Source organism: Cryptomeria japonica, chromosome 3, assembly GCF_030272615.1.
Source record: "Cryptomeria japonica chromosome 3, Sugi_1.0, whole genome shotgun sequence".
Lineage (NCBI taxonomy): Eukaryota > Viridiplantae > Streptophyta > Pinopsida > Cupressales > Cupressaceae > Cryptomeria > Cryptomeria japonica.
The window spans coordinates 684411482-684437586 of record NC_081407.1 but is presented as its reverse complement, the minus strand read 5'-3'; the positions used below and the strand labels follow the sequence as shown (position 1 = coordinate 684437586).

The 26105-nt window shown below is 36.5% G+C and overlaps 1 protein-coding gene across 1 annotated transcript in view; it reads left to right on the top strand.

The window, feature by feature from the left end:
* Positions 1-269: 269 nt before the first annotated feature.
* LOC131051109 (uncharacterized) overlaps positions 270-26105 on the top strand; it is a 76171-nt gene continuing 50335 nt past the window's right edge. The window contains exons 1-2 of the mRNA XM_057985480.2: positions 270-510; positions 2483-3990. Of these exons, the coding sequence (XP_057841463.2) occupies positions 2591-3990 (1400 nt within the window). The 5' untranslated portion in view covers positions 270-510; positions 2483-2590. The remainder of the gene's footprint in view (positions 511-2482; positions 3991-26105) is intronic.

The following is a 26105-nucleotide window of genomic DNA, read 5'->3' as shown; positions in this document are numbered from 1 at the left end:
TTTATTAATTTTTTTTTTTTTTAAACTCATGAAACTATATATCTAACAAAAAAAAAAAAAGTCAACATAAATTTAAAATAATATTTATAAAATTAATGAAATAGTGATTAAACTAACTTATAATTCTTGTCGACTTTTCTATATCATTTTATAATGTAATTATTAATTATGACTATTTAATTAATATATTTATTTTTCCCTTAAAATACTCAATTTGTATTGTTGGGGGTCTCTTTCTTGAGGGAGGGAAAGGCTTACTAGAAAGCGAAGACGAGAATACCTAAACAGTTTTTGGAAACTAGGAGCCCGGATGTAAAAAACAACAAAAAGATTCCTTAGGACATTCTAATTAGTTTTCCCCACTATAAAACTTAACATCTCTGCCAGACATTTCTAAATTCAGTGAAAGCAAATTTCTAGTTAAATTTCACGTTCTACCCGAGTTTGCGGTCGACTGCTCCGAAAGCTTTGATTTTACCTGGAACATCCACACCGAATTTTTGCTTTCAGGTGTGTACAAATTTAATCGTCAAATTCATTTATTGTGTTTTTTTACAGTCAAAATTGTAAATTTAGCGGCCTGTAATGGATTCTATTTACGGTATGTCTTAGATTTGGCTACTCTATTCAATCTTCACTCGCCTTTTTCTGTGAAATAACGTTGAATTTATAACTTTTCGTGTCCCCTTTGTCCATTGCAAAACGCTGAGTTATAGTTGGTTTAGGTTTTTGTTTTTACAAGTTACTGTATAATGATATGGCCATGATTTAACTTAAAATGCCACAAACCTCACTTATGATATAGACCAGAGACAAGTTAATAAGCTAAATTTAATGGGCAAGTGAAATCAATTTTTTTTTTGATTAATTTTGAACACGTTCAAAGGCGCCGTCTTTGTTTGGGGTGGGGGAAAGGGGGATATTATTGCCATTTTTTTGGTATATTTTTAACTAAGTTCACAGCTCTTAATTTTTTTGCTTCTGCTGTGGGTAAATTTGACATATTCTTACTTAAAGATGTGATGTTTCTGGTGCATAACTATTTTCAATTTTATAAAACTCTTTTGGATAAAATCGTGTATCGTTTGCAATGGTATACCACGTTGGTTTTCTGTAACAGGCGGCCCTAAGCCCTAAAGCCTTTTCAGATGTTTTTGGGCTTCAAATTCCAGTGATTGAGAACTGACTTGTTTATTGTTCTTAGGTTCTACACTTTAATCCCATTTCCTAATTTTGGGGTTTCTTCAAATAATGAGTAGTTGCTTTTAATTTTGGAGTAAAGGAGACATAGAGTTGGGGCTACCTGGAGAGAAGCACAGGATGACCCTCAAGATGACAAAGACCATCTCCATTCATGTGGTTATCATGCTAGCATCATAGATAGGTGAGTTTAATTCTTGCACAAATTAGTTTGATTGGTAGATCCAGATCATGAACGGTTTGCAGTGTGAACTAACCTGGAGAGGCGGCAAGTGACACTCTCCAAGTGGTGAGCTTTCATAGGTCCAACAGAAAATCAGCTATTTGAGTGCATTTGTATACTGTATGTGGTGATGTAGATTTTTTCTTACGTGTTTAATTTGGAGTACACCTCTAATGTTTATTGTGCTTGTAATCACCAGGGAACAAAAACTCAGTGATGGTAATCTCTCCCAATATCTGTTTCTCCTTGTGGGCCTCTGATATCACATTTCAAGCTGACGTCCTTATTCTCACAATCCATGTTTTATGCTGACTATGGTTAAATGGGGCACATTAGAGTTTCTGTCTGATAGGATTCTATAGTCGGGAAACATATTTAAATTCATTGCCAGGTTTGAATGTTTGGTAGGTTCAATAGTGGGGCTTCATTAGGGCTTCTAGTGAAGAAATTCAGAAATCAGTGAAATAAAAAACATATATAAAAATTTATATCTCCAAAAAGATTTACAAATAAAATGATATGAAAGAGGATGTTAACACGAAAGCATTTCAAGTAGCCAACTTTTCATTGATTATAACTTGTGTTTCTAGTGTTGATTACAATGTCTTGGAAGCGTTACAGCCCGTCTGACTTAAAAGTTTGCAAAACAAAAACTACTATAACGCCTAAGCTAAGCAATCATCATCAGCATAAAAGTCCTCAAAATTCTTAACCGTCTGTGACTTAAAAGTTTGCAAAACAAAAACTACTATAACGCCTAAGCTAAGCAATCATCATCAGCATAAAAGTACTCAAAATTCTTAACTATTTTATCTCTTTTTTCAGTTTGGGTTGACTAATTCAAAGTTCTGGATTTGAACTCAAATAAGAACTTGGTTGAGATCCCACCAATTTTGGTGAATATGCTCGCTTAAGTATATGATGAACTATTATTATGGTCTGTGGTCTCCTAATTTTTCTATTTAATATATGCTTGCTCTTTCTTTTTAATCAGTGAGGTTTATTATTGATATCTATTTCATGCGAATGCCATCTAAATGTAAACATCATTGAATGCAGGAGTGGATCAGTAAAATTTTGTGCAAATGACAGCTTGTTTTCAGTTGAATAGAAATTTTGGGTATTAATTAATTGTATGCAAGCAGTCTTTATCAGAGAGTGAAAGATATGAGTGGCATTTCTAAAAGATGGCACGAGGAGGGTAACCATCAATCAGGTGCTTCAATGTCAAAACGACAGCATGAGGAGACTTTGGGCTTCTCAAATTCTGTAGGGAAGACCAATCCGTCTGGTTCTGATTATTACAACAGTTTAATTGAAGCTGGGCAGGATGGAAGGCTGTCAAAAATTCAACGTACAGAGCCTCGTGATATTGACAGAAGAGCAAGTAGTTTGAACCCTGCATATCGCTATCTACCTGTTGACGATCCTTATTCAGAAATTTCAGTTGCTGCTGAGAGCCGTGGAGAAGCAAGAGATAACAGAGAAACCAGAGATGTAAAAGTTGAACCCAGAGATGTCAAAGTTGAACCCAGAGAGTACAAAGGAGATGCTCGTGATACAAGAAATGATTCTAGTGTGGATTCTCGAGATATAAAAGGAGAGAGAGAAATGCAACCAGAAGGTAGAGGTGGTGATCTTAGAGATTTAAAAATTGAAAGGGACTATCATCCAGATGCAAAAGGTGACAGCAAGATTGAAAGAGATCGTCGTGAGAGAGGAGAAACACGTGAAAGCTGGAAAGATCTCAAAGATCACTATTATGGTGGAGGAGATCATGAAGGCTCCTTTCAACACTCATGGTATCCTGGAGATCTTGGTTGGTGTAGTCATAGTGGAAAAGAAGCAGGAAAGGAAATTTCAATGGAAGAAGATGGGGAATTTTGTGAGCCAAAAGAAGCTGTTGGGGAAAATAAGGTTGAATGGAAACGTGAAGAGAAAGAAAAGGAAAGGGAGAGGAAAAGAAAAGAAGATAAACAAAGGGATTGGGGTGACCGAGAAAGAGAGAGGGATGATTGGCGCAGCAGTTTTCAGTTGAACAATAATTTGCATGAGCGCAAAGAAAACGTTAGAGATGACAGAGAAGCAGATAGATGGGACAGAGATAGAGAGAGAAAAGATAGAGGAAAAGACAAGGAAAGGCAGAAAGAAAAGGAAAGGGATCATGCTAAGAAGGAAAGACCAGAAAGAGATGATAAGGAGAATGCTTTGCTTACTGAAAAAGAAGAATTGGAAGCATCTCGAAAGATTCCTGAGCAGGAAAATCCAGAACAGGAACAGAAGGCAATCAAAGAGCCTGATGGCTGGAAGAATCTAGACAGAGATGACAAGGACAGAAAGAAAGAACGAGACAAAGACATGGAAGTTGATAAACATGAGAAGAGAATTCGATACCATGAGAAGGATGCAGACGAAGCAAGTATTGAGGGGGAAGTAGTTGTTGAGAGGGAAAGGGAGGTGTTTAGCTATAGTGTCCAACAACGGAAAAGGATGTTACGACCTAGGGGTCATTCACAGGCCATCACACGAGAACCACGGTCGCGTTTTCGTCCAAAGGATATTGACGGGTATGTATGTTCTCATCATTTAAGATGATATTTTTGAAAAAGTTCTTAGAATTTGAAGTGAATAATGAAAAGCAGTCCTATCATACTTTTTATGTTGGCCATAAATGATAGTATTAATAGCAGCTTTGCTGCTTGTGATTTTCTGTTCAAGTTACATCCTTATTTTTTAGAATTCTGAATTAGTTACACAAGTTATTCAATTTTAATTTGTCATTTGTCAGGTATTAGTCTATTACTTAATGTCTTCAAAACCTTCTGTTTCATTGAAAAAGTAGTTTTTTGTTCAACTGCAAGTGTTTTGAAAGTTGACCTGTATATACAAGTGATTCATTATTACAGAGCTTCTATTAATGGGAAATCATCCAAGGTATACATAAAAGATTATGTGCAAAACCATAATTTTCTGCCTGATAAATTGTAATGGATTTTACACCAGATTTGTTGAAGGCATCCTTCAAATGAAATTGTGCTGCCAGATTATACCTAGGAGGCTAGGAGCATGTAGCCAGTGGCATTAACAACTCAGAAAATAATGGTACCTTTCAACTACAGAGAGGTACCAGTAAAAACATGTGAAAAAAAGATCTGTTAATAACTAATAAGTGACAAAATTGCTGTCTTTATCCATACAAAATATCCATTCAGCTGGAGTGAACTGTTATGTCCTGTCTGAACAACTTTATTATATTGTTGTAACTGAAGTTTTAAGTACAGTAATCATTATCTAATAAAGCAATTATGATATTTTTTGGCTGAGGTTTAAAACCTCACGGATGTTATTATCAATCAAATTTCAGATTAGATAAAAAAAAATCAGTTCTGTAAATGTGGAACTGTTTGGATATGGAGGAGAATATATGAGTCAGCCTAATGAACAAGTGAAAAATTATTTTTACAATAAGATCAAAGAAATTAAGCATCATTCAGTGGAATGTGCTTTGAGTGGAGCTAATTTTGCAAAACAAAACATCATCACTGCAAAGAAAAATCCCTAATCAGGACTTTATCAAACACATTTGGACATCTGTTTGATGTTCCTCGTCTGTCTGTGGCCCCACTGTTAGTTGTGCTTCATCCAAGTAGTGTAGACATTTTCCGTGTTGGTTGCTTGCACTCTTGACAACCATTGTTCTCTTCTTCTGTGATGTCACTATTATCCACCCGATTCCTTGTGCTATAATGATGATGTGTGTCTAAGAGATGGATGTAGCTATTGCTATCAGTTGGTAGAATGTGCTTTGAGCGGAGGTATTTTTTCCAAAATGAAATATCATCACTGCTAAGAAAGATCCCTAATCAGGACTTTATCAAACACATTTGGACATCTGTTTTACATTCCTGGTCTGTCTGTGGCCCTGCTGTTAGTTGTGCTTCATCCAAGTAGTTTAGACATTTTCCATGTTGGTGCCTTGCACTTTTGAGGACCATTGCTCTTTTCTTCTGTGATGTCACTATTATCCACCCCATAGTTTTAAAACTCATGGACTCGCCACGGACTCGCGAGTCCATGGGAGCCACGAGTTGACTCCCCTCGCGAGTCCATTTGAAAGACTCGCGAGTCTTTTGCAAGGACTCACGCGAGTCTTTTGCATGGACTCACGAGTCTTTCAGATGGACTCGTGCGACCCTGAAAAAATGTCATGCAAGCTTTAAGATTGAGTTTAACATGTGAAAAAATTTGGTCTCTCCGTCAGGATTCATATATGGAATATAACATTTAAGTATAAGTGTGTCACTTATACTTTAAGTTATATTCCATATCTACTGTCAGGATGTTTGAGAGTGGTTTCGGACCTCCAGGAGTTATAATGCAAAATCTAGTTTTTGGAGGATTCTTCAATTTTCCAGACTTAGTCAGATTTCAGGATCAGGAAGACGTTCCAGACTTAGCCAAATTTCAGGGCATTTGAAGATCAGGATGACATTCCAGACTTTAAGTTATATTCCATATATACTGTCAGGATGTTTGAGAGTGGTTTCGGACCTCCAGGAGTTATAATGCAAAATCTAGTTTTTGGAGGATTCTTCAATTTTCCAGACTTAGTCAAATTTCAGGATCCTTCAGCGATGCCCCTTGCCCCCAAACCCCCGTCGAAAAATATAGGGGGAAATTGTGCCGATGGAAGTAGGGAAAATTTAACCTCCGAGTCTGATTATAGGCTCCATATAAAAGCATAATTAGCATTGAAGAAATCTTGGTATTATACATTTTAGAGTTGAAAGTTTGAAACTATGAGTATGTGACATGTGTAATGTTTCAATTATGGCTCTTATGTTCTCTAAATGCATTAATTTCTTTATGTTTTTTTGTAAAACTATGGTTTTTTTTTTTGCCGAGTCTTTCACGAGTCTTTCACGAGTCTGAGTCTGAGTCCAAATTTTTGGTTTGCCGAGTCCGTGGCAAGTCCGAGTTTTTCAACTATGATCCACCCAATTCCTTGTGCTATAATGATGATGTGTGTCTATGAGATGGATGTGGCTATCGCTATCAGTTTCTCCAGTGGTCCTTATGACTTTTACTCAGTTTCTAAAGTAGAAGGATGCGAACTTTGATGATACAGAGTTGGTGGCTATTCTTTCTTTGGAATTTGTGCTTTCCATTTTTCTTGGGGAGAAACAAAAAAGGGTGCTCCCAAGTATCTTAATGAATTGCCACCTCAATTATTTCTGTAATCTATGTCACAAGTTGCGTGTTTGTGTCCAATATCAGTGAAGAAAAAAATCAAAACAAATTTATCAACTGATGAAATTGGGAAAATAATTGTGACAAAATTCAAAATATATAAATGTATATTTTAAAAATAAATTAAATATTTTATAATAAATTAAAAATTTAGAACTTGGTTTTTTTTCTAAAATATTTAAATAAATTAAAGTTAAAAAGCTAAAATTGATTTCTTTTAATATAGTAAAATAATAAAATATGATAAATTAATAATATAACCATTATACTTTTAAGTAAATGCACTCAAATGATGTTAAAATATTCAATGTTATTAAACAATAGAGCAAGAGCTCTATATAATGAATTTACAAGAGACAATGTTTCTAAAAGAAACAATTGTAAACTAAAGCTGAAAATAGAAACTATCTAAATAAATTAAAGACGACTAAGATGACTAAGATGACCATTAAAGAAACATTACAATATTCTAATACCTTCCCTTAATGGTCATGTCATTGTTCTAACTTTCCAGAGAAAAACAAAGAAGGCTGCCCCCTTCTTCTCAGAACGTTCTGCGACATGAGCCTGCCACTAACCCTGTCAAAATCTGGAGAACTTTTGGATAACATAAATCATCCACAAAGTTTTGCTGATGAGCACGACGCCCCGAAACAGATTGCAAGAAGCCACGATTTTTGAGGAAAAAATCGCCAAACCTAGAAACAATAATTTTTTTAAGGGAAAAAAAATTATAAACCCATCAGAAATTTTTTAAGGAAAAAATTATCCAGGCGACCAAACAAAAAGGTAGATTGTGTGCCCTAGTCGCATCTTTGTAGGGAGACGAAGAAATCGAACAAGGCCCAACTCCACGAAGCCCTAGATTGCAGGTACACGAGATCTGAAACCCTAGGTCGCAGAATGCAGAATACAAATGTGGGTTGCAAATACCCTAGGTCATGAAAAAATTGTGTAGGAAGCTGGAAATGTTTTGGGTTTGATGAAAAAAAGATCCGAAGAGTTGGAAAACCCTAGCTGCCACCAAATCAAAAGAAAACATGGACAAACACAAGGGCGCAAACAAATCCGTCGTGCAAAGCAAACAAAGCGCGAAAAGGCAGAATCGCGAACCCTAGGTTTTAAAAAAACTAGAGGTAGAAGAGTTTTTGAAAAATCGCAAGGGTCACGACAAGAAGAAACTGCGCAAGGCGCCAATAGAACTCCACGAACTTGAAAACAAAATTGCTTCGAAAAACTCTTGAAATTTTTCTAAAAAATCTTTTCTAAAAATCTCAAAAATTCTATTTTTGCTTTGATACCATGTTAAAATATTCGATGTTGTTAAACAATAGAAACTAAAGTTGAAAATAGAAACTAACTAAATAAACTAAAGATGACTAAGATGACTAAGATGACCATTAAAGAAACATTACAATATTCTAATACATGATAAATTCCAAAAAAATAAAATCATATTGTAGATTCTTTTCAAATATACTGCTCATATGGGCAACTACATGAAACCAATATAAGCTCTTGCGAGCACTTATTAGAGACTAAAACAACCTCCTTACAAGCAAGCACACCAGAAATCACCTATGGAAGACCAAGAATCACTATTTAGGATTTCACTTATTTAAAAATCACAACCACATTTGAAGCCAACTATGGACGACCAAGAGTCACAACTTAGAATTCCACATTAGATGTCCCTATGGGGATTTGAACTTGGGTTTGCACAATGTGAACCTGATGCTTTAACCAATTAATCTCAATCCCTTTGACTAACACGATAATTTTAGGATAACGTCATCATAAAAATATGAAGTACTAATTTTAGGTTATGGTGATGCTAATTTAAATTAAATTGTTATTTCATACAGTAATACTGGGTTGGGGGTCACCTGACAATGACCAAAATAGACAACATGGGAGGAATTCAGCTTGCTGGAATCCAAAAGCACTTGGGCAGATCACCATACTGAAAGCAGGGAAAAGAAATGCTTTGTTGTGGGTTATGCAACATGCTAAAAGACTCTGTTCTATTTCCACACTACTTTATTTTATCTTCAACATCATTCTGCCCTTCATCACCTGTTTGTTTTTTTCATTCATCTGTAGCATGGGAGGCCTTTCCTTGCTGTTTAACTTGGATGTGCTTTTTTCATGTCAGTTCTTTGTGTGTTGCAGCCTTGCAGGTCTACATGTGATGTGATTTGGCCAATCTTTAAACCTAAACTTAAATTTCTGGATGGTGAAACGGCCAATTCTAACAATTGTTTTAAGGCGTCTGAATGATAAATGGTCAATTCTACAATTTTTTTAAGGCGTCTGAATGATATCTCATACATTCATACAGACAAATATTGTACACAAATTAGACAAAAATGTTGGGATGGTTATGCTACTTGCCTATTTCAAACTTTTTGGTTGATAATCAGTGAACTCTGATATAGTCAGTAATCATTGCTTTCCACCATTGTTGCTTTCTATAGCTTGGAATACACTGCCTGTTTTTAATTAGAGTCTTTTGCTAGACTAATGCATAAACTAGTATGGATATTCCAGTACTTAGCTCCTCATAAAAGATCCAGTTCTTCCTACTGTGACTTGATTGCATAAATTGCTGCCCCTAATGTATAAGTAAGGAAAAACAGTTCCCGTGCTAACATCTTAGAGCATAGAACAAGGTATTGAAATACACAAATGTAAGCAAAGAGCCTAAACAACACTCAGAATGAAAAAATACGAGTAATACAACCTTGAAAAACACAAAATTTGGAAAATTTTCAGAAGAGTGAGGTATTGTTCCTCCTCAAGGCACTATCTTATGAGCTGTTATAATGATTTCTTGCTTCAAATAAGCATAACAAGGATGTCCTCTTGCCTACAACTGCAATTCAATACCCTATCTATATTCATACTCTCTGCTTCATTCAAAGATTCATAGGCTATGAGCAATAAGCCTTTACAATCAGTTTTCTTAACAACACTATGGAACAATCTCCATACAATTACCTCTCTGGGAGATTTTGTGATAAAAAGAGTTACAAATGAGTCAAAGAAGGAAGTGTGAGGTTATAGAAACTGAAATGGATCCTTTGAACACATTTTGTATCTCTGAAATGAAAGGAAACTTGCAGCCACATAATGACAATTTCGACATAACCCAAAAGAGAAATCTATGCAAACAAGTATCCAAAATCCACATGCAAGAGAATAGTCAACATAACATCAAAGATGACACAGGATATGCTTAAATAAAACCATCATAGAGAAAAAACACAGCCTTCAAAAGCTCCATGCTCAATTTATTATTCAGCAACAAAAATTACAATACATCTTCAGAGCTTCCATGAACACCTTTGAAACATGATACCTCTCCAATGCATCCTCCATGTGTCCAAGCATGAATCCACACATCCCATGCCATGCTTCACATATGCACTCTTCAAAAAAAGACTCAAAACTCCAACTAGCGAACCTTAGACAACTACCCTTGTGTTTGCTTTTATAGAAGTAAGCTCACACAAAACCATGTGACTAATACTCTGAGATTACAAAACCATTGACCCATTATTTAATATTGGGTACTAACTTTTCACTTTATTAGTATTTCTAATTTCCCAAATATTAAATTTAAAACATTTTCACAATGTGATACCTGTTGGTGTTGGAAATAAGCCACACCCGGACCGACGATGGACTGGTCCAAGAGGGGCTAGTAGCTCAGTGGTAGAGCACTTCAGCATTGTATAGAAGGTCCTAGGTTCGAGTCCTAGCTGGTCCATGTCTCAACATGGTATCAGAGCCAGGTCCAGGCTAGGAGCCCCAAGCACACGAGAGGTGTGGCTTAAGGGGGGGTGTTGGTGTTGGAAATAAGCCACACCCGGACTGACGATGGACTGGTCCAAGAGGGGCCAGTAACTCAGTGGTAGAGCACTCCAGCAGTGTATGGAAGGTCCTAGGTTCGAGTCCTAGCTGGTCCATATCTCAACGATACCCCACATTAAATACATTTCTCAATGTTACATACAACACGTAAAGTGGCCTCAAGAATTTTAATTGCTAGTGATGCACATGCTTCTAGGTCCCCCTAGGTGCACCCCACACAATAATAAATCAAACATTATAAACATTATGCAAGGTGTACAACAGCTGATTCCTAATATCAAATACTAAAGGTCCTGTCTGTCATTTCAGCAATGTGTTCAAGTGATGACAATTGACAAACCTACTTTTTGGTGGTCTAGTTTTTAACAAGGACAGTTAATAGTGCTCTTGGACCCAGTCAGTTCTGCCTTTTGCTTTGTCAGGTACAGTTCACTAGTGCAGACAGATCCTTCAGTTACTTCTTCCTCTGTATTTTCCAAATAAGAACTTAAACATAATTTAAGTATCATTTTCTCAAGAATAAACTTCCAAGTGTGTTAGGCATAAGGGTTGGCTTCAATGAGAATATCAACGACTAAGTTAGCCAACTTGACTAACTTAACTGATCCAATTTGGGATCATAGCATTCAAGGCCCTTATTACTAAGAGACAAATTTAAGTTCTTGTATTGCACTTGTACACTTGTTTTTATCTGAGAGTTTTGTAAAAGTGCAGTTTGGTCCTTTCATCTTCGATATGCCTCCTTATTGTACTTCTGTCACCCTCAACGTTATATGAAGCTTACTGCAAATACCACAATAATTTAAAAAATGTTTTGTTGTTTGCATCCATTTGGTTATGGAGCTATACGTTAACAGATGGATGCAGACTGTGTTCTTATCACATTATCAGTATTATATTTGAATGGGATTGTGAGTTTAGCTTTAAAGTTTATAGCTGCCTGCCTTTAAGTGGTGCTCTCATGTTTTCATGCAATGAATAAACGATGAACTCTGCAGGGAATCCCATTAATCTATGGAAACCATTTTAGGAATGTAAATATAACCTGGTAGGTGGCACACATCAGTATCATTTCAGATATCAGTGGCAACTCTAAAAGTAGAAATTGGACAAGCATATTGCAAAGGGGAAACAGTAGGCACACATGTGGGCATCGACCCATGAATCTATCGAGCAATTTTTAGGAGTGGAATCTCAACAGCCCATTGGATTAGATGCCATGACTGAAGGTTATCCCTTTTGTAAAATTACCCATGAATCTATCGAGCAATTTTTAGGAGTGGAATCTCAGCAGCCCATTGGATTAGATGCCATGACTGAAGGTTATCCCTTTTGTAAAATTCACCAAGGACATAGAGTTGGCCTTGCCCATTCTAGTATGCCACTCTCAGAATTGGATATGGTAGTATACCTGAATTAACATCCAACATTTGTAAATTTAAATCATGTAACATGTTTCATGGGGGTTTGAACATGGTTTTCCACAACAAAAATCCTGATGAATACCACTTGAACACTTCTCATTTGACATTACTAGGAATCCTCTTATAGTGAATTATCTGTGTTCACAGTTTTGAATACATAAATGTTAGGTGCAAGCTATATGCATAGATCCCAAATTTGGAAATGCTGAAGCTGAATTTGAAGGCAGAAGGTGAAATATGGAGCTACAAATCCATTCTCATTTCTCAAGTTTGTGAAAACCATATTCAAGTTAACATATAGAAAGAATTTAAGAAACATCATGGTATAAGCGGAGCCAATGGATACTGCTGTTCTTATTCAAATGAACTAGTACACCATTGCATAAGGTCTAGGAGGATGTTTTTCACCATGCATTAGCCAGCGGTGATGCTAATACTCGTGCATTTACTTACAGAATGTTGGAACTAAGTTGTAGTTACAAACTACCTAATTCACCAGTTTTTTTGAATAAGGATTAATTTTATTGAAGTATTGGAAATGAATAGACAAGTCTGGCCTAAATGGTTGGAAGATTACAAACAGCAACAAAAGGACAGCAAAGATAGTAAGCTTGACTAGAATGATAATGCTATCAAGTTGAGAATCAGATCAGGAAGATGAATTAGTTGGTTTTTGCAGTTTCCAATTTTTTTAATCATTGATATAAAAGTTTAAGATAGTTTTTAAGTCACCACCAAGGGAGACACTCATTTGGTGTATGAGACCCTCGTAATGCTGACAGTCCACAAGGGGATTGTTTTTTGATTCACCTTTTATATTGTTCAAGGAGGTGTACAAACCTATACTCCTCTGCATTTGAAGATGCGATCTCCAATATGGAGTATACACTCCTTTACCATTGGTTCGACTCAGGCTGTATGCACCTCTTTACTATAATACATTAATGGAGCCTCTCACATGCAGCATTTATCAGGCTGAGATATACTCTTGTTGAATCTGAGGTCATAACTTATGATCAAGTTGGCAAAATATATGCACGAGAGCCACAGATGTTAATTAGGTACACAAAATGAATGCAACCTTATTTGAGGAGAAATACTTAATGGAAGAATGATGATAAGAAAAGACTCAAAAGAGAGAGTGATCTATGAGTGAGAATCGCAGAGTCTGAAAAATACTTGAAATTGAAAACTGCTGATATGAAACTAATCCTGCATCACAGCAATTACAAATAGATCTATTTAATCATTATATGAAATAAATCTATTAAAATACTAATAAAACATAAATCATGCATATACTAAAACCATTAAAAAGAATTGAATTGCATATAAATAAAAGCAAACTATCATTGAGGGTAAATCACCCATAAGTCACCACCAATCCTCTTGAGCAGATCCTTTCTCAGAAAGATTGGGTTGTGTGACCTCTAACTGCACTTGACACAGTGATTTGAAGCAAACTATTGCTGAAATGACAGATTTCTATAATAGATCTGCAGCAATGGCTGTAAAATATTTTCTTTGAATTATCCTTATCTTTTCTCTCTTTATTCTCCTCTCTTTTCTGCCTCAAGGCTATAATACTTATAAGAGAGAAGCTGTAATGTCCCCTTTTTATGGCCTAGACAAATAATTTAATTAATTAGATAATGTTGTTTAAGTTAATATTTTCAGACAACTTGTATTTAATTAATTATCTGATTGTTATGAATATTTCATTTTTAAAAAATTGACTTACTTAGGGCCAAAAACAGAAGTAAAATAATATAAAACCACTTTAAGGAGATAAAAGGTTTATTATTTAATAAGTGATTTTGTAAAATATAAATTCTGGAAAAGGAGGATGAGAAGAAAGAATTTCATTTTGAAGTTTTATAATTTCTCTTTTCGAGATTTGTACTTGTGGCCAGATTTCTACCAATGGGACAAAAACTCCAATGGTTACCTGACAGACGAAACTCGGAAGGCTGAAGCTGAGGAGGAAAACCTTTGCCTTCAACAGAGTGGTTCCATCCAGGGTATGACAATACGCTGCAAAGGTTTCAAAATGAGGACGGAAACCCTCATTTCACTGCGAGTGGTTGCATTCAAGAATCATCTTCAGTGCAAAATGTTTGTGGGATGAGAGATGGGGTTTAGTCGATAATCCCTAGGTTTGCAAGTTTACAAATTTATTTGAAGTTTGCAGACAAAGAATAAATTTGAAGGGAAAGGTTAATTTTTTGGCTGCTGTTGGGTGAATTGTTTAGATTAAAATTTCTGTTTTGGGAAATCAGCCTTGTTTGACTAAGGATTATTAAAAAAATTGATATCATATTTATTTTACCTGGGTTTGTAGAAGTATTATGGACATAGATAGGGAACTAAGGACAGAGCATAGCTTTTTGAGGGAAATATTTTATGTTTAAATCTGTTGCTAGCTATCCAGTGTTATTGAGGGCAAACAAAGACAACATATCCTTGGGAAAGGCATGAGCCAGGAAGAATTCAAGATAGTGCCAATATAAAATAAGAAAATTGGGAAATATTTGATCACTCTGGTCTGTTTGGGAGTTTGTGAGCAGCACAACCATTAGGGACTTTATATGAAGTGTGTGACCTTGGGGAAATTTGTGGGACCCATTTTTATCAGCCGTCACCCATCAAAGGCAGTTGAGAAGGATAAATTAAGGAGAGTCGTTTAAATAAAGTGAAGTCTTGATATCTATCGCCAGATTTGCTACGTGATTGCTGGATGGGAGACCAAGACTGATATGTGGTGATGTTGTACAGCTGATAGAAGGCCTAGTCGTTGCCAATAGGGATTACTACTGAGTTTGGCGATCTCGAGAAAAAAAACATAGGAGTTATAGAAGGTGGTGCAAAGATTGGAAACATTCATTGAGTTGTTGCCAACACTAAGGGAGGAGACCCTTGTATAGATGCCGCAACTTCTACAAGCTGTAATTAATATTGGAATCATGGGGAAACATCAATAAGTTTGTGGACTGTCCCATGTATAGTTGCCGCAACCTTCCACAGGCTGTAATCTAAGTTACCGGTTCGGGTTCGGATTTGTGGATTCGGCAAATTTTTTTTTCTTCTTGGGTACGGGTACGGGTTTGTCCATACATATATACATATATTAATTATAAATTTTTATATATATACAAATATATTCTATATATGTTCAATATATACAATCCATACAAAAATAAAATATACAATGTGACTTTCCATACATAAATGATAAATCCATAATTGCCAATGCCAATAAATATTTATATATCGCAAATGTTATCAGTAAACTAATAACTAATATATGTTTTTTGACCCCTGGGCCCCGTTTTTGGGAACCCACGGGCTTGGGTTCACCTGGGTCCTTCCCAGGTGGCTGGGTTCCCTGTGGGTCGCTCCTGCGACCCGCAGGGAACCCGGCCACCTGGGAAGGACCCGGGTCGCAGGACCCACAGGGAACCCGGCCACCTGGGAAGGACCCGGGTGGAACCCAAGTCGAACCCGGGTCGGACCAGGACCGGGCACAAACCAGGACCCGGACCCAAGCCAAAAGGACAAGAACCGGTAACTTAGGCTGTAATTAACATTGGAACTGTGGTGAAACATCAATAACGTTGTGAACTGTCAATATCTACATTATATTTCTGCCTCTAATTACACTTTGTTCAACAATTCGCCATGAATCTGTAGCAACAGGTTAGAAAATATCTGATATAACTCTATATTCTGTTGACGAAATAATGACGGAAGTGTGAATGATGAATTTGCTGAAGTGTTAATTTCAGTTTAAAATCTTATGTTATGAATTGTTTGTAAATTGTTGAATAATTATGCTACATAAATTTCTCATCCCAAGCAAATTCCTATCAAACGAAGCAGAAATATATTTTAATGGGTTTTGAGTGAACTATTTGACGAAATGCCTGTATGAGAAAATGGACGAACTGCAAGTTTAGAACAAAATATTTTTGGTAGGGGTCCTTACAGAGCTTGTGTGTGTGTTTTTTATTGCAGACTTAAGTAGTACAGGTTAGTAATTAGTAGAGTGAAAAGGCTTGCATCTGTTGAATAGTTGAGAGATGAAGACAAATCAAGAACTTGTGATGAAATTTTTGCAAGAATTCCAAAAATATTAAAAGAATCTGATAACATTGTTGGATAATTCAGAGAAGCGGAAACCTCAATTATTAGTTGGAAAGTAGAGGAATTTGATGATGCACAACCTGAGAATGTCTTAGCTGGAAATAATGATGAGGCTAATTTTTCAAGAGCTTCAGTAAAGGAAGAAGAGAGCTTGAGCAAGAACCAGTTGTAAAGAGAGCAGCGTTGTTTCACATGCCATGAAGCCTGGACATCTAGTCACACATGCGGGAACAATAAAGGAGAATTAGTGACTCTTATCACGTGCGTAATGTAGCACAATGATAATGATAACAAAGAAGAAATTGACAAAAGAATGAGCTTGAGGAAGCAAAAAAAGACCAATTTTTTTTGAAGATAGGATAAAACTTGATGGGGAGTTCCAAGTTGATTTAGATGAAAGGTATGCATATGACATAAATTTTTGAAGTTACTTACGATGATATTTGGTTTGCTGCAAATTCCAGATTTACAGATAATGACGAGTACTCATATCAAGCTAGTGAAGTGTATGCATATGAGACCTATGGCAGCCACAGTGACACCTTTGGAAGGAATGAGGATAAATATGAGGAAAAATCCGATTTTTGTATGCCTACTAACAAGAGTTCATTAATTTTGCATGATTCTGACATTCATGAAGAAGATTGGCAGAAACAATTAATGGTGATAGCTGAAAATGAAGTGCAAGCCTTATCTAAGTTGGACGACATGGAAAGGTAAGTTGGAAAATTAATGCAAAAGGCACAAAGAGGTCAGCTGAAACAAATTGTTACCTATGCAGATTTACAAGAAGTAAAGAGTATAATTGAAGAAATGAAATCAGCAAATTTGCACATGATCAAAGATAGAGATGTAGCTACCAAATTTGCAGATGAGCTTTATGTATATCCAGAAAAACAAAGGCAAAGGTTGATGAGCTCTCCTTTGAGTTTAAATCAACTAAGAACGTTTTGTAAAGCACACAAATAACACTACTTAAGGCAGAAGAACAGCTTGTTGCAGTTACAAAACTCAAGGAACAAGAGAACAAAAAGAGGGCTAAAAAATCAAGCAGGTGATTGATGAGCATGACAAAACTCAGGAAGATTTTGATATAGAACAGTATCCTAAGGTTGTATGTTCCAATATGGGATGGCAAGAGGATTGGTTTGAATTAGATAATGGAGACAACTTCCAAGGCTTTGATAATCCACTTTTTGAGATGAATGCAGAACTATTTTTGGATAATCCTCTATTTGTGATGAGTGCTGAAACATTTTTTAAATTAACACAGATGGTGACAGTAGCAAGATAGGGGATTTAGGTGATTGTTTTATGTGGCATGGCGATGAATGTTCATCTTTTTGTTTTCAGCTCACATGCAAACAATTTGGTCATGTTTTTGATGGCACATAAGAGTGGGATAGGTAAGGGATTTCACAAAACATTTTGATATGAGGAAGAGTCTAGATTTTACAAGTATTTTGGCTTGGTTCATCAAGATAGCTATTATGTGAGGCTCCTGTTGGTGTGTTTTTTATGCACCCGCAACTCATAATAAAATACCTAGAGATATCCTATTCTTTCTTGATCAAAATCTTCTATTTGCTGAACAGACAGACTGTGTGGTCACAAAGACGACTCCAAGGTTCCAGATTCAACAGATAGTCTGAGTTGGTTCGTTGTGATATGTTGGTAATCTCAAGGGGGACTTACACAATTGTTCAAGGGGTGAATCAATCATAGGATTCTGCTAATTGCTAATACTTGTAACTTTCTTCTTTTTGGAATGATTTTGCAATAAGCTCTACTTCTACTATGCTTTTGAAAAAAAGGTAAAAAGATGAGGGTTCAGGAAGTTACTTCTAATCTTAATCTAATTCTATGAACTTTGGAGACGGAAATTGCAAAAGTGGAATCCAAAACCAATCCTTGTTTTGCCAAATTCAACAACTACACAAGAACGATGCAATCTTCTAAGGAATTCACAAGATTTTCATATCACTCATATATTGACCAACATCTTGAACAATGAATAAAGCAATAAAAGTTAAATTTCTAAGTACTGGTTTAGACTAACTTTGCACGACAATTGAAAATCATCCAATTATCAAAAGTATGAACATGCAATTCCACATTAAGCAATTTTATCAAATCCTTCATTCAGTCTATCAACTTGGAAACAAAATCTATTCTGAGGAGAGCCAAGAAACCATGCTAACTTGCAAAAGTAGACAAGATTCACCAACAATTGAACAATGAATTATGTCTTAGCACTTAAGATGTATTATTACAACAATTTCTCAGAAATCTCTCTCTTTACAAATGAGAGGAGTGTTTATATAGGCACCCCATTACAAAGCAACAACCTAGATTGATCCAAGATCATCAACCAAGATTAATAGATAAAACCCTAATTAGGGTTTTTGCAAAAAAATTTTTTTGGCCAATGAGAAAGTAGGAGCCACTTGTTGAGTCTGGTTCATTGCATCTGGATGCGTCTGACTTGGAACCCTTGGATTGGTTGATTGATGACTGGATGCCACCTCAGTTTGTCTTGCAAATTTGATTCGTCATCACGAAGAAGTGTTGATACCTTAGGCAATATCTCTTGATACTCAACATTGTTCCAATTGCATCATATGATGAAGCATACTCCAAAATGAATAACTCTTCTGAAATTTCTTGCCTTGGACTTGGAAGGTCGATGTAGAACCTTTCATCCTTGGATGACTTAATCTTTTTGAATGTCTTGATGAAGTGTGAGTCCTTTTTCTTTGTTCCATTCATCCTTGGATTCCACCCTGAAGTGCGAATGTTGTCCTTGCATCATCTTTTCAATTGGGTTGAAGGTAGGAAACCAAGGTCTAAGACAAGGAGAATGATTGTCTTATCCTAACCCCATCATCCAACATCTTGTCCAATCATCACCGTATTGGAAGGATGACACAAAAAAGCCCTTGGCACAAGGATAGAGTTTAGTTCCTTACCCTTAATGAGGAGCCCCGAAGGGCAAGTATTGGATATGTCAAGAATGAGTAATACTTTATACGAAGTAGAAAGGGCTAGCAATAGTGGTAGTAGTCTTGCAGTATCGGTAGCAGTAGCATATACATTCTGGAAATCCGAAATCAGAATCAAAAAACTTGAAATTTAGTCTGATTTGAACTTTTCAGAGGTGAAAATCAGACTAAAAGAGGCTCTGGAAATCAAAATCAGACCTTATGCACATTCTGGAAATCTAAAATCAGACTCAGAAAATTTGAAATTTAATCTGATCAGACTTCATGAATGACTCTAGAACTTAAAATCAGACTTGGAAAGCCCTAAAAGTTATGAAACAAAGTCTGATTTCAAGGGTTTCTGCCTCTGAGACACAAATGTAAGAAGACTATGCACTGGTCTGATAATAAGAATTTAGAAAGAAAGAAAAGAATTTGGAGGCCAACATCTCAGAATTTTGTCTTGGAAGTGTTGTAGACCTGCAAGAATTGAAGAAATTCTCAAAGAAAAGCTTCTGATTTGTCTTAGAAAGCCTGAATTCTTTCCCTAGAATTCTTTGTGAACCTGCAAGCATACTTGAAATCCACCTAGAAATTTTGGAAAAGGTGTTTGGAAAAGTTCGAATTCCTTGAGTGTGACAAGAAAGTTGTGAATAGTAAATTTGCCAAAGCCTATACTTATAGGGAATTCGAACTTGCTCTTGCCTTGTTTTTTTGTTTAAAAAAGTTTTATTGACAATGAATGTAGTCCAATTTTGCTCTTCAAGTTGAACCTCTTGTTTTTCCTTGTTGTTTTTTTTATTTAAAACTCATGGCAATTTTCCCTCTTTGCTTCCTTCTAGAAACTTTTTTGCTTTTTTTCTTTTTTCATCCGTTCCAACACTTAGACAAATTGTGCTTTATTTTTTACTTTCATCTTTCCTTGTTGAGCAAATTGCTTTGTTCAAACTTCATCCTTGTCCACCAAGGGCGGACTTTGTGATGGCTTAGGGAATTTTTTTTTTCTTTGATGCTAGCCAAGGAACTTTTGACCATGGCATGAGTAGACTTTGCAAGTGTGCAAGGAAGATTCGCCATGAGGTAAGGCAGACTTTGCACATGGCCAAGGAAGTTTTTAATCATGCTTGGGCGGAGTTTGCACAATGCCAAGGAACTTTTCTAACCACCCAAGGCGGACTTCATGTGTTGATGAGGAACTTTACCATGCTTGCTAGGGCGGACTTAAGGTTGGATTAGGAATTTTTTTACTTAAACCAAAATTTTCAACCTTTCCTCTTCCAAGTGCCTATACTTAATCACCTTTATTACCCCTTCTTGGGCGGACTTCATGATAGGATTGGGAAGTTTTCCACTTGCCTTGGACGGACTTTGCTTGCCCCCAAGGAAGATTTTACACCCTCCTAGGCAGACTTCACTGTTGGCCAAGGAAATTTCACCATGCCATGATTTTCAATTGAAAATTCTCCTCTTTCCAGGCGACCTCCATGATTTGAACAAGGAAATTCTTGATTTTGATTTCGGACAGCCATTTTTTCAGATCTTCAATTTAGCTTTTTAGGAACACATCTTCTGGATTCGAAAAGTATTTCACAATTGGTGCATTTTGGATGAATTCTTTTGTCACATCTTTTGAGCCTGAAACCATCCAAAACCTTGAAAAAACAAAAACAAAAAGCAACTTCCAAAAAAAGCAACTTTCTTTTTTTAGAAAAAAGCAGGCCGAAAAAGCAGGTTCCCAGATTGGCCCCAAAATGCCAAAAACAAATCTTTCTAAAGTTAGAAAAAAGCAAAAAAGCAAATTTCCTAAAAAAGCAAGTTGTTAGAATTGACCCCAAGAAATTGCAATTTTACTCCTTCGTCCCATTTGAGACCATCTGTAGCATTAAAACATTCTTTCGACTGTTCCTTCACTTTTTGACTTTGATGACTCCTCCAAATTTCAGAAAACTTTGACTCATTTGCAGAGACAAGAGAAATTGGAGGCAAATACCATAAACTAAAAGCAAAACAAAAAAAGGGGGGTCCCCATTTGCAAAGGGCGATGTGTGAAATTGTCACAACATCTAGCGCCACCTCGAATAAATGTTCATGAACATTCCAAAGGTAATACCCATTCCAACCCCGAATTGTAGATTAATTGTAACTAACTTACCCGCTAGTTAAGAAGGGTACTCATAAAAGGAAGAGGATTCCTAAACTGAATCAGGACACTTCATCCTCCAATCATAAGTGTGTGCAAATGCGTTCATTTTCATCTCATGAGAACAAGGTGACTCTTCGGTTCCATCGTGACAAGTTGTGCAGTTTATCTCAACTCCAAAAGCATCCTTGATAGAGCCTCCATAGCCCTGGCAAGGTTATTGCTGTAATCTCATGAAGATTGCTCTACTTCTGGCATATTTTATTTTTATCCTTTTTTCTTTATACCTGTAGAGATTTCCGCACACCCAAAGTCAACTATTTTGATATTTCATTTCAATTTTCTCTTCTTTGATTTCCTTTCACATGTTTCTTCTCTTTTCACATATTTCCACACTTTGGCTTGCAAGCAATGAAGCTCACATGGGCTTGACAATTACATTGGCACACAATGTGTTGGCACACAAAATTTTCAAGTTATATCAGAGTGGTGCAACGAAAACATGGTAAGTGTTCTTTTGGTGCATTTAGGATCCTAGTACTGGCATACAAGTTCAGGTTGTTAGGGGACAAGCAATCTTTGGGAAGGGAGGATTGTAATGTTCCCTTTTCCAGCCCAAGCAAATAATTTAATTAATTAGATAAAGTTGTCTAAGTTAATATTTTCATTCAACTTGTATTTAATTTATTATATGAACTTTCATTTTTTATAAAGTGACTTACCTTAGGCCAAAACTAAAATTAAAATAATATGAAGTCACTTTAAGGAGATAAAAGGTTTTTTATTTAAAAAGTGATTTTCTAAAATGTAAATCCCATTTTCGTTGGGGCTATAAAAGGAGGATGATGAGAATAAAGGAATTCATTTTGAAGTCTGTTAATTTCTCTTTTCAAGATTTGTACCCGTGGACTGATTTAGACTAGTGGGACAGAATCCCCAATGATTGTTTGATGGACGAAAAACACTTGTATAACTGCCACAACCATCTACAGGCTCCAATTAATATTGGAACCCTGAGGAAACATTGATAAGGTTGTGGACTGTTAATATCTACATTATATTTCTGCCTCCTGTTACACTCTGTTCAGCAATTTGCCATGAATCTGCAGCACCAGTTTAGAATGTAGCTGATAGAACATTGCATTCTGTTGATGAAATAATGATGAAGAGTGAATGAGGAATTTGTTGAAGTAGTGTTAAATTCAGTTCAAAATTTTACGTTATGAATTGCTTGTAAATTGTTGAATAATCACACTGCATAAATTTCTTATCCCAAGCAAATTCCTACCAAACAAATCAGAAATATCTGTATGAGAGATTGTACATGCTACAAGTTTGAAAAAAAGTAGTGAACTGTTTGAGGAAATACCTGTATGAGAGATTGTACATGCTACAAGTTTGAAAAAAAGTATTTTTGGTAGGGTGTCTTACAGAAGCAAAAAGAGATTATAATAATAATAGAATATTTAGCTAGATTTGACGATCTGGCCAACAACTAATCAAATTACATTGTTGATCTGTAATATTCGCTCACAGTGTTTTTATTCTAATAACAATATGTACACAACATATTTCCTATCTATAATAAAGTTGAGCTAGAATGGACATAAGTGGTTGGAGATAGTTTTCATGTGTGGGAGGCCATTGTAGAGGGCTGTTGTTCATTTTTGTTTTGGTGCTGCCCAAACTTGTTATTCTGCAGAAATCAGTGTTCCATGGCAGTTGGAGATGGGGGGATGTGGGGATGGGTTTCGGGGACAAAGGGCCTAAGTTTGGGGACGGCGGCAGGGTGGTGGTGCTGATATGGCTACACACTTATAGTACTTGAAAAACTAGTTGTGAAAAGATGTATAATAGTCTAAGAATTACATTTCAAATGAAACTATAGGAAATTACGAAAATTTATAAATTATAAAATAGCAAAATTTGAAATACTATATCTAAAAACGAAGATTATTAAGTTTTTTCTCCTCTTCAGCTAGCTGGTAAAAAAAATCAGAATTAGAAATGTGAATGAAATCAGTAGTTTTAGTGGTTTTGTATTGCATTGGGGGAAGGGGTGGGGCCCATGTCAAATTAGGGTTACCCCCAACCCCCCCAAAATCGCTCAAAATTAAAAAAAACAAAAATTTCAATTGCTTTTTGACGTGTTCGAACGAGAGACTCCTGCAAGTCTCCCCACCCCTCAAGAGACACCTGGGAGTCTCCCAAGGAGTCTTGGAAATGCTTGGGAGTCTCCCAAGGAGTCTTGTAGACGCTTGGGAATCTCCCAAGGAGTTTCTCAGGATTCTTGGAGACATTTCCCCGTCTCCGACGGAGCATTGGTGGTGGTGGTGGGATGGTGGGAGATGCCACGTTCCTGTCTCCCTGTCCCGGAAACGTCCCCATCTCGAAAATGCAGGTTTGAGGGGTGGGAACGCTTTCTCGTGGAATGCCGACAAAAATTGAAGTGGTTCCGCAGTAGCTGTGAATGGTTCCATAGCAACTATGCAACAACAATGAATGGTTTCACAATGATTATAATTATAAATGCTATATGCAACGAGTTATTTATGGAAACTTCTAGAAAGCAAATTATAGCTGTGAATTAATTTTTGTCAATAATCCCCAAAAATCAAACTAGTGTAGCATAATTTTAAGAGGTAAAAATGGATTAATGTGTAGTGTAATGAGACAAAAGGATAGGAAAATGCACTAAAAACAATGATAAATAATGTACCCATTTGAGGACTCATCGACACTAACTAAAGTCTTTATTACTTTTCCCAGGATTTAATTATTCGATGTCAGTGCCTCCTCATACTTGTTAGAATAATAATTCCTTATATTGTTAATGGTCAACTTAGGTTGTTAGACTTCATTAAATATCTACAATATTTTTGTAACTTATATATATTGTAATTTTTCCTCATATTAATGAATGAAGTAATTTACCAGTGAATTTGATTTTTCACATGGTATCAGAGCTAGGGTAAAGGAGTTTTTTTCGAAAATTCTGTGATATAATATTTTCAAAATTTCTCCAAAACCCGTCTATGGTTTTTTGTGCCTGGCTCCCGTGCTAGGGTTTTCTGTTTTTCGTCGCCTGTGTTTGTGCTTTTATGCACCTGTTTTGAAAAAACAATCCTCATTTTTTCATGGCGGTTATCTGGGGTTTTCGTGGGTATTTTTTTTTCTGCAAAAATTGCGAATATTATTTTCGCGACTTTGTTTTCTCCCTGCGACCCACATCTTTTCCGACACCTTTCGCTGCCCGCGCATGTATTTTGTGACCTCCTGTTTTTTGCATTCCAACCAGCATGTTAAAAATCGAAAAAAACAAACAAAAACCCTTGGTCGTGTTTGTTTAACACGATTTTCGCGTCTGAAAAAAAAGGCAATTTTTTTGCGCCTCTGTGTGTCCGCGTGCAACACGATTTTCACCCGCTTGCAACTGAAATCCACCGTTACTCTTTGCCATTTTTTTCGATGACGACTTCTATTTTTGTGGGTCTGTGCTTTCTTTTTTCGGTGGCACTGTATTTCGCAGCTTAGGGTTTTCAAAAAAACCCTCAGATTCTTGGTGGGTTTTTTAAAACCTCAACTAGGTTGTTATCAAATTTTTTGGGACTTCCAAATTTTTTTTGCTTCGGAAACTGTGCTAGGGTCCTTTGAATTCGACTTGCAAAATTTTTAAGAACCCTCTGTTTTCATCTGTTGGTTTTTGTCCTCTAGAATTCGTGCCTTCACTAGTTCGACCTCAAGGTACGTGATGGCATCTCTGATGAATATAATGCTCGAAAGCAGCCAAAAGTTCAACGACAACTACAACACCTGGAAGTAGCACATGCTTACTATCTTTGAATATCGTTGTCTTGATGCATTTGTTCTAGGCACGTCTCAATGTCCAACTACTGCTCGGAAAGATCAGGACAAATGGGAGGAGGAGCGCAACCGGGAAGCAGTCATGCTCATCAAACTCTCCGTCACTGATGAGCAGCTACCTTAGGGACCATCCGACAAAATTGCGAAGGAGATGTGGGATCATTCGAAGAGTCTCCATGAAACCTCTGACAAGAGTAGAGCATTTTTTCTGAAGAACATGCTCTTTTCGATTATGATGGATGAAAGGACACCTGTGCAGGATCACTTGACCAAGATCAAGGACATCCGTGACCAACTTAAGGTGATTGGTCGTACAATGGAGGAAGAGGACATGGTCATCATCACACTAAAAAGTTTGCCCAAATCTTATGAGCATTTCATCGAAACGCTCAATATCACTTCCACTGACGTCGATTTGAAGTTTTCCGATCTTTGTAATGAGCTTTTACCGCAAGATCGGTGGCGCCAACAATTTGGAATCAGTATCAGTTCCACCTCCATCGAGCAAGCATTCTCTGCCAAATCTTCTGCTAAGAACAAAGGGAAGGCTCAATCTTCTCAGTCGAAAGGCTCTGGTTCTTCTCAGGACAGCAAGAAGAAGAAGAACGTTTAGTGCAATTATTGTCATAAGTTTGGTCACATGAAGGCTGAGTGTCAAATTCGATTGACTTCTGAACAAAAGAAGTAGGGAGGGTCTCAACAAAAGGCAAATATTGTAGAACACTCTGAGCAGAAAGAATCTGCTTTTATGGCCAAGAGAACAGTAGATCCAATACACTCTTTTGCCTGGTATATTGATTCAGGGGCTTCGCGGCATTTTACTCATTGTCGGGATTGGTTCACGAAATTTGAACCATTCTTAGATTCAATAATCTTCGGAGGAGAAGAGTACATAGTTGCTGGTAAGGGCACTGTCTATATTCACTCAAGCGGTAGAAATTTATTTTTTCTTGATGTCTACTATGTTCCAGGCATGGAACATAATCTCCTCTCCGTCAGCCAGA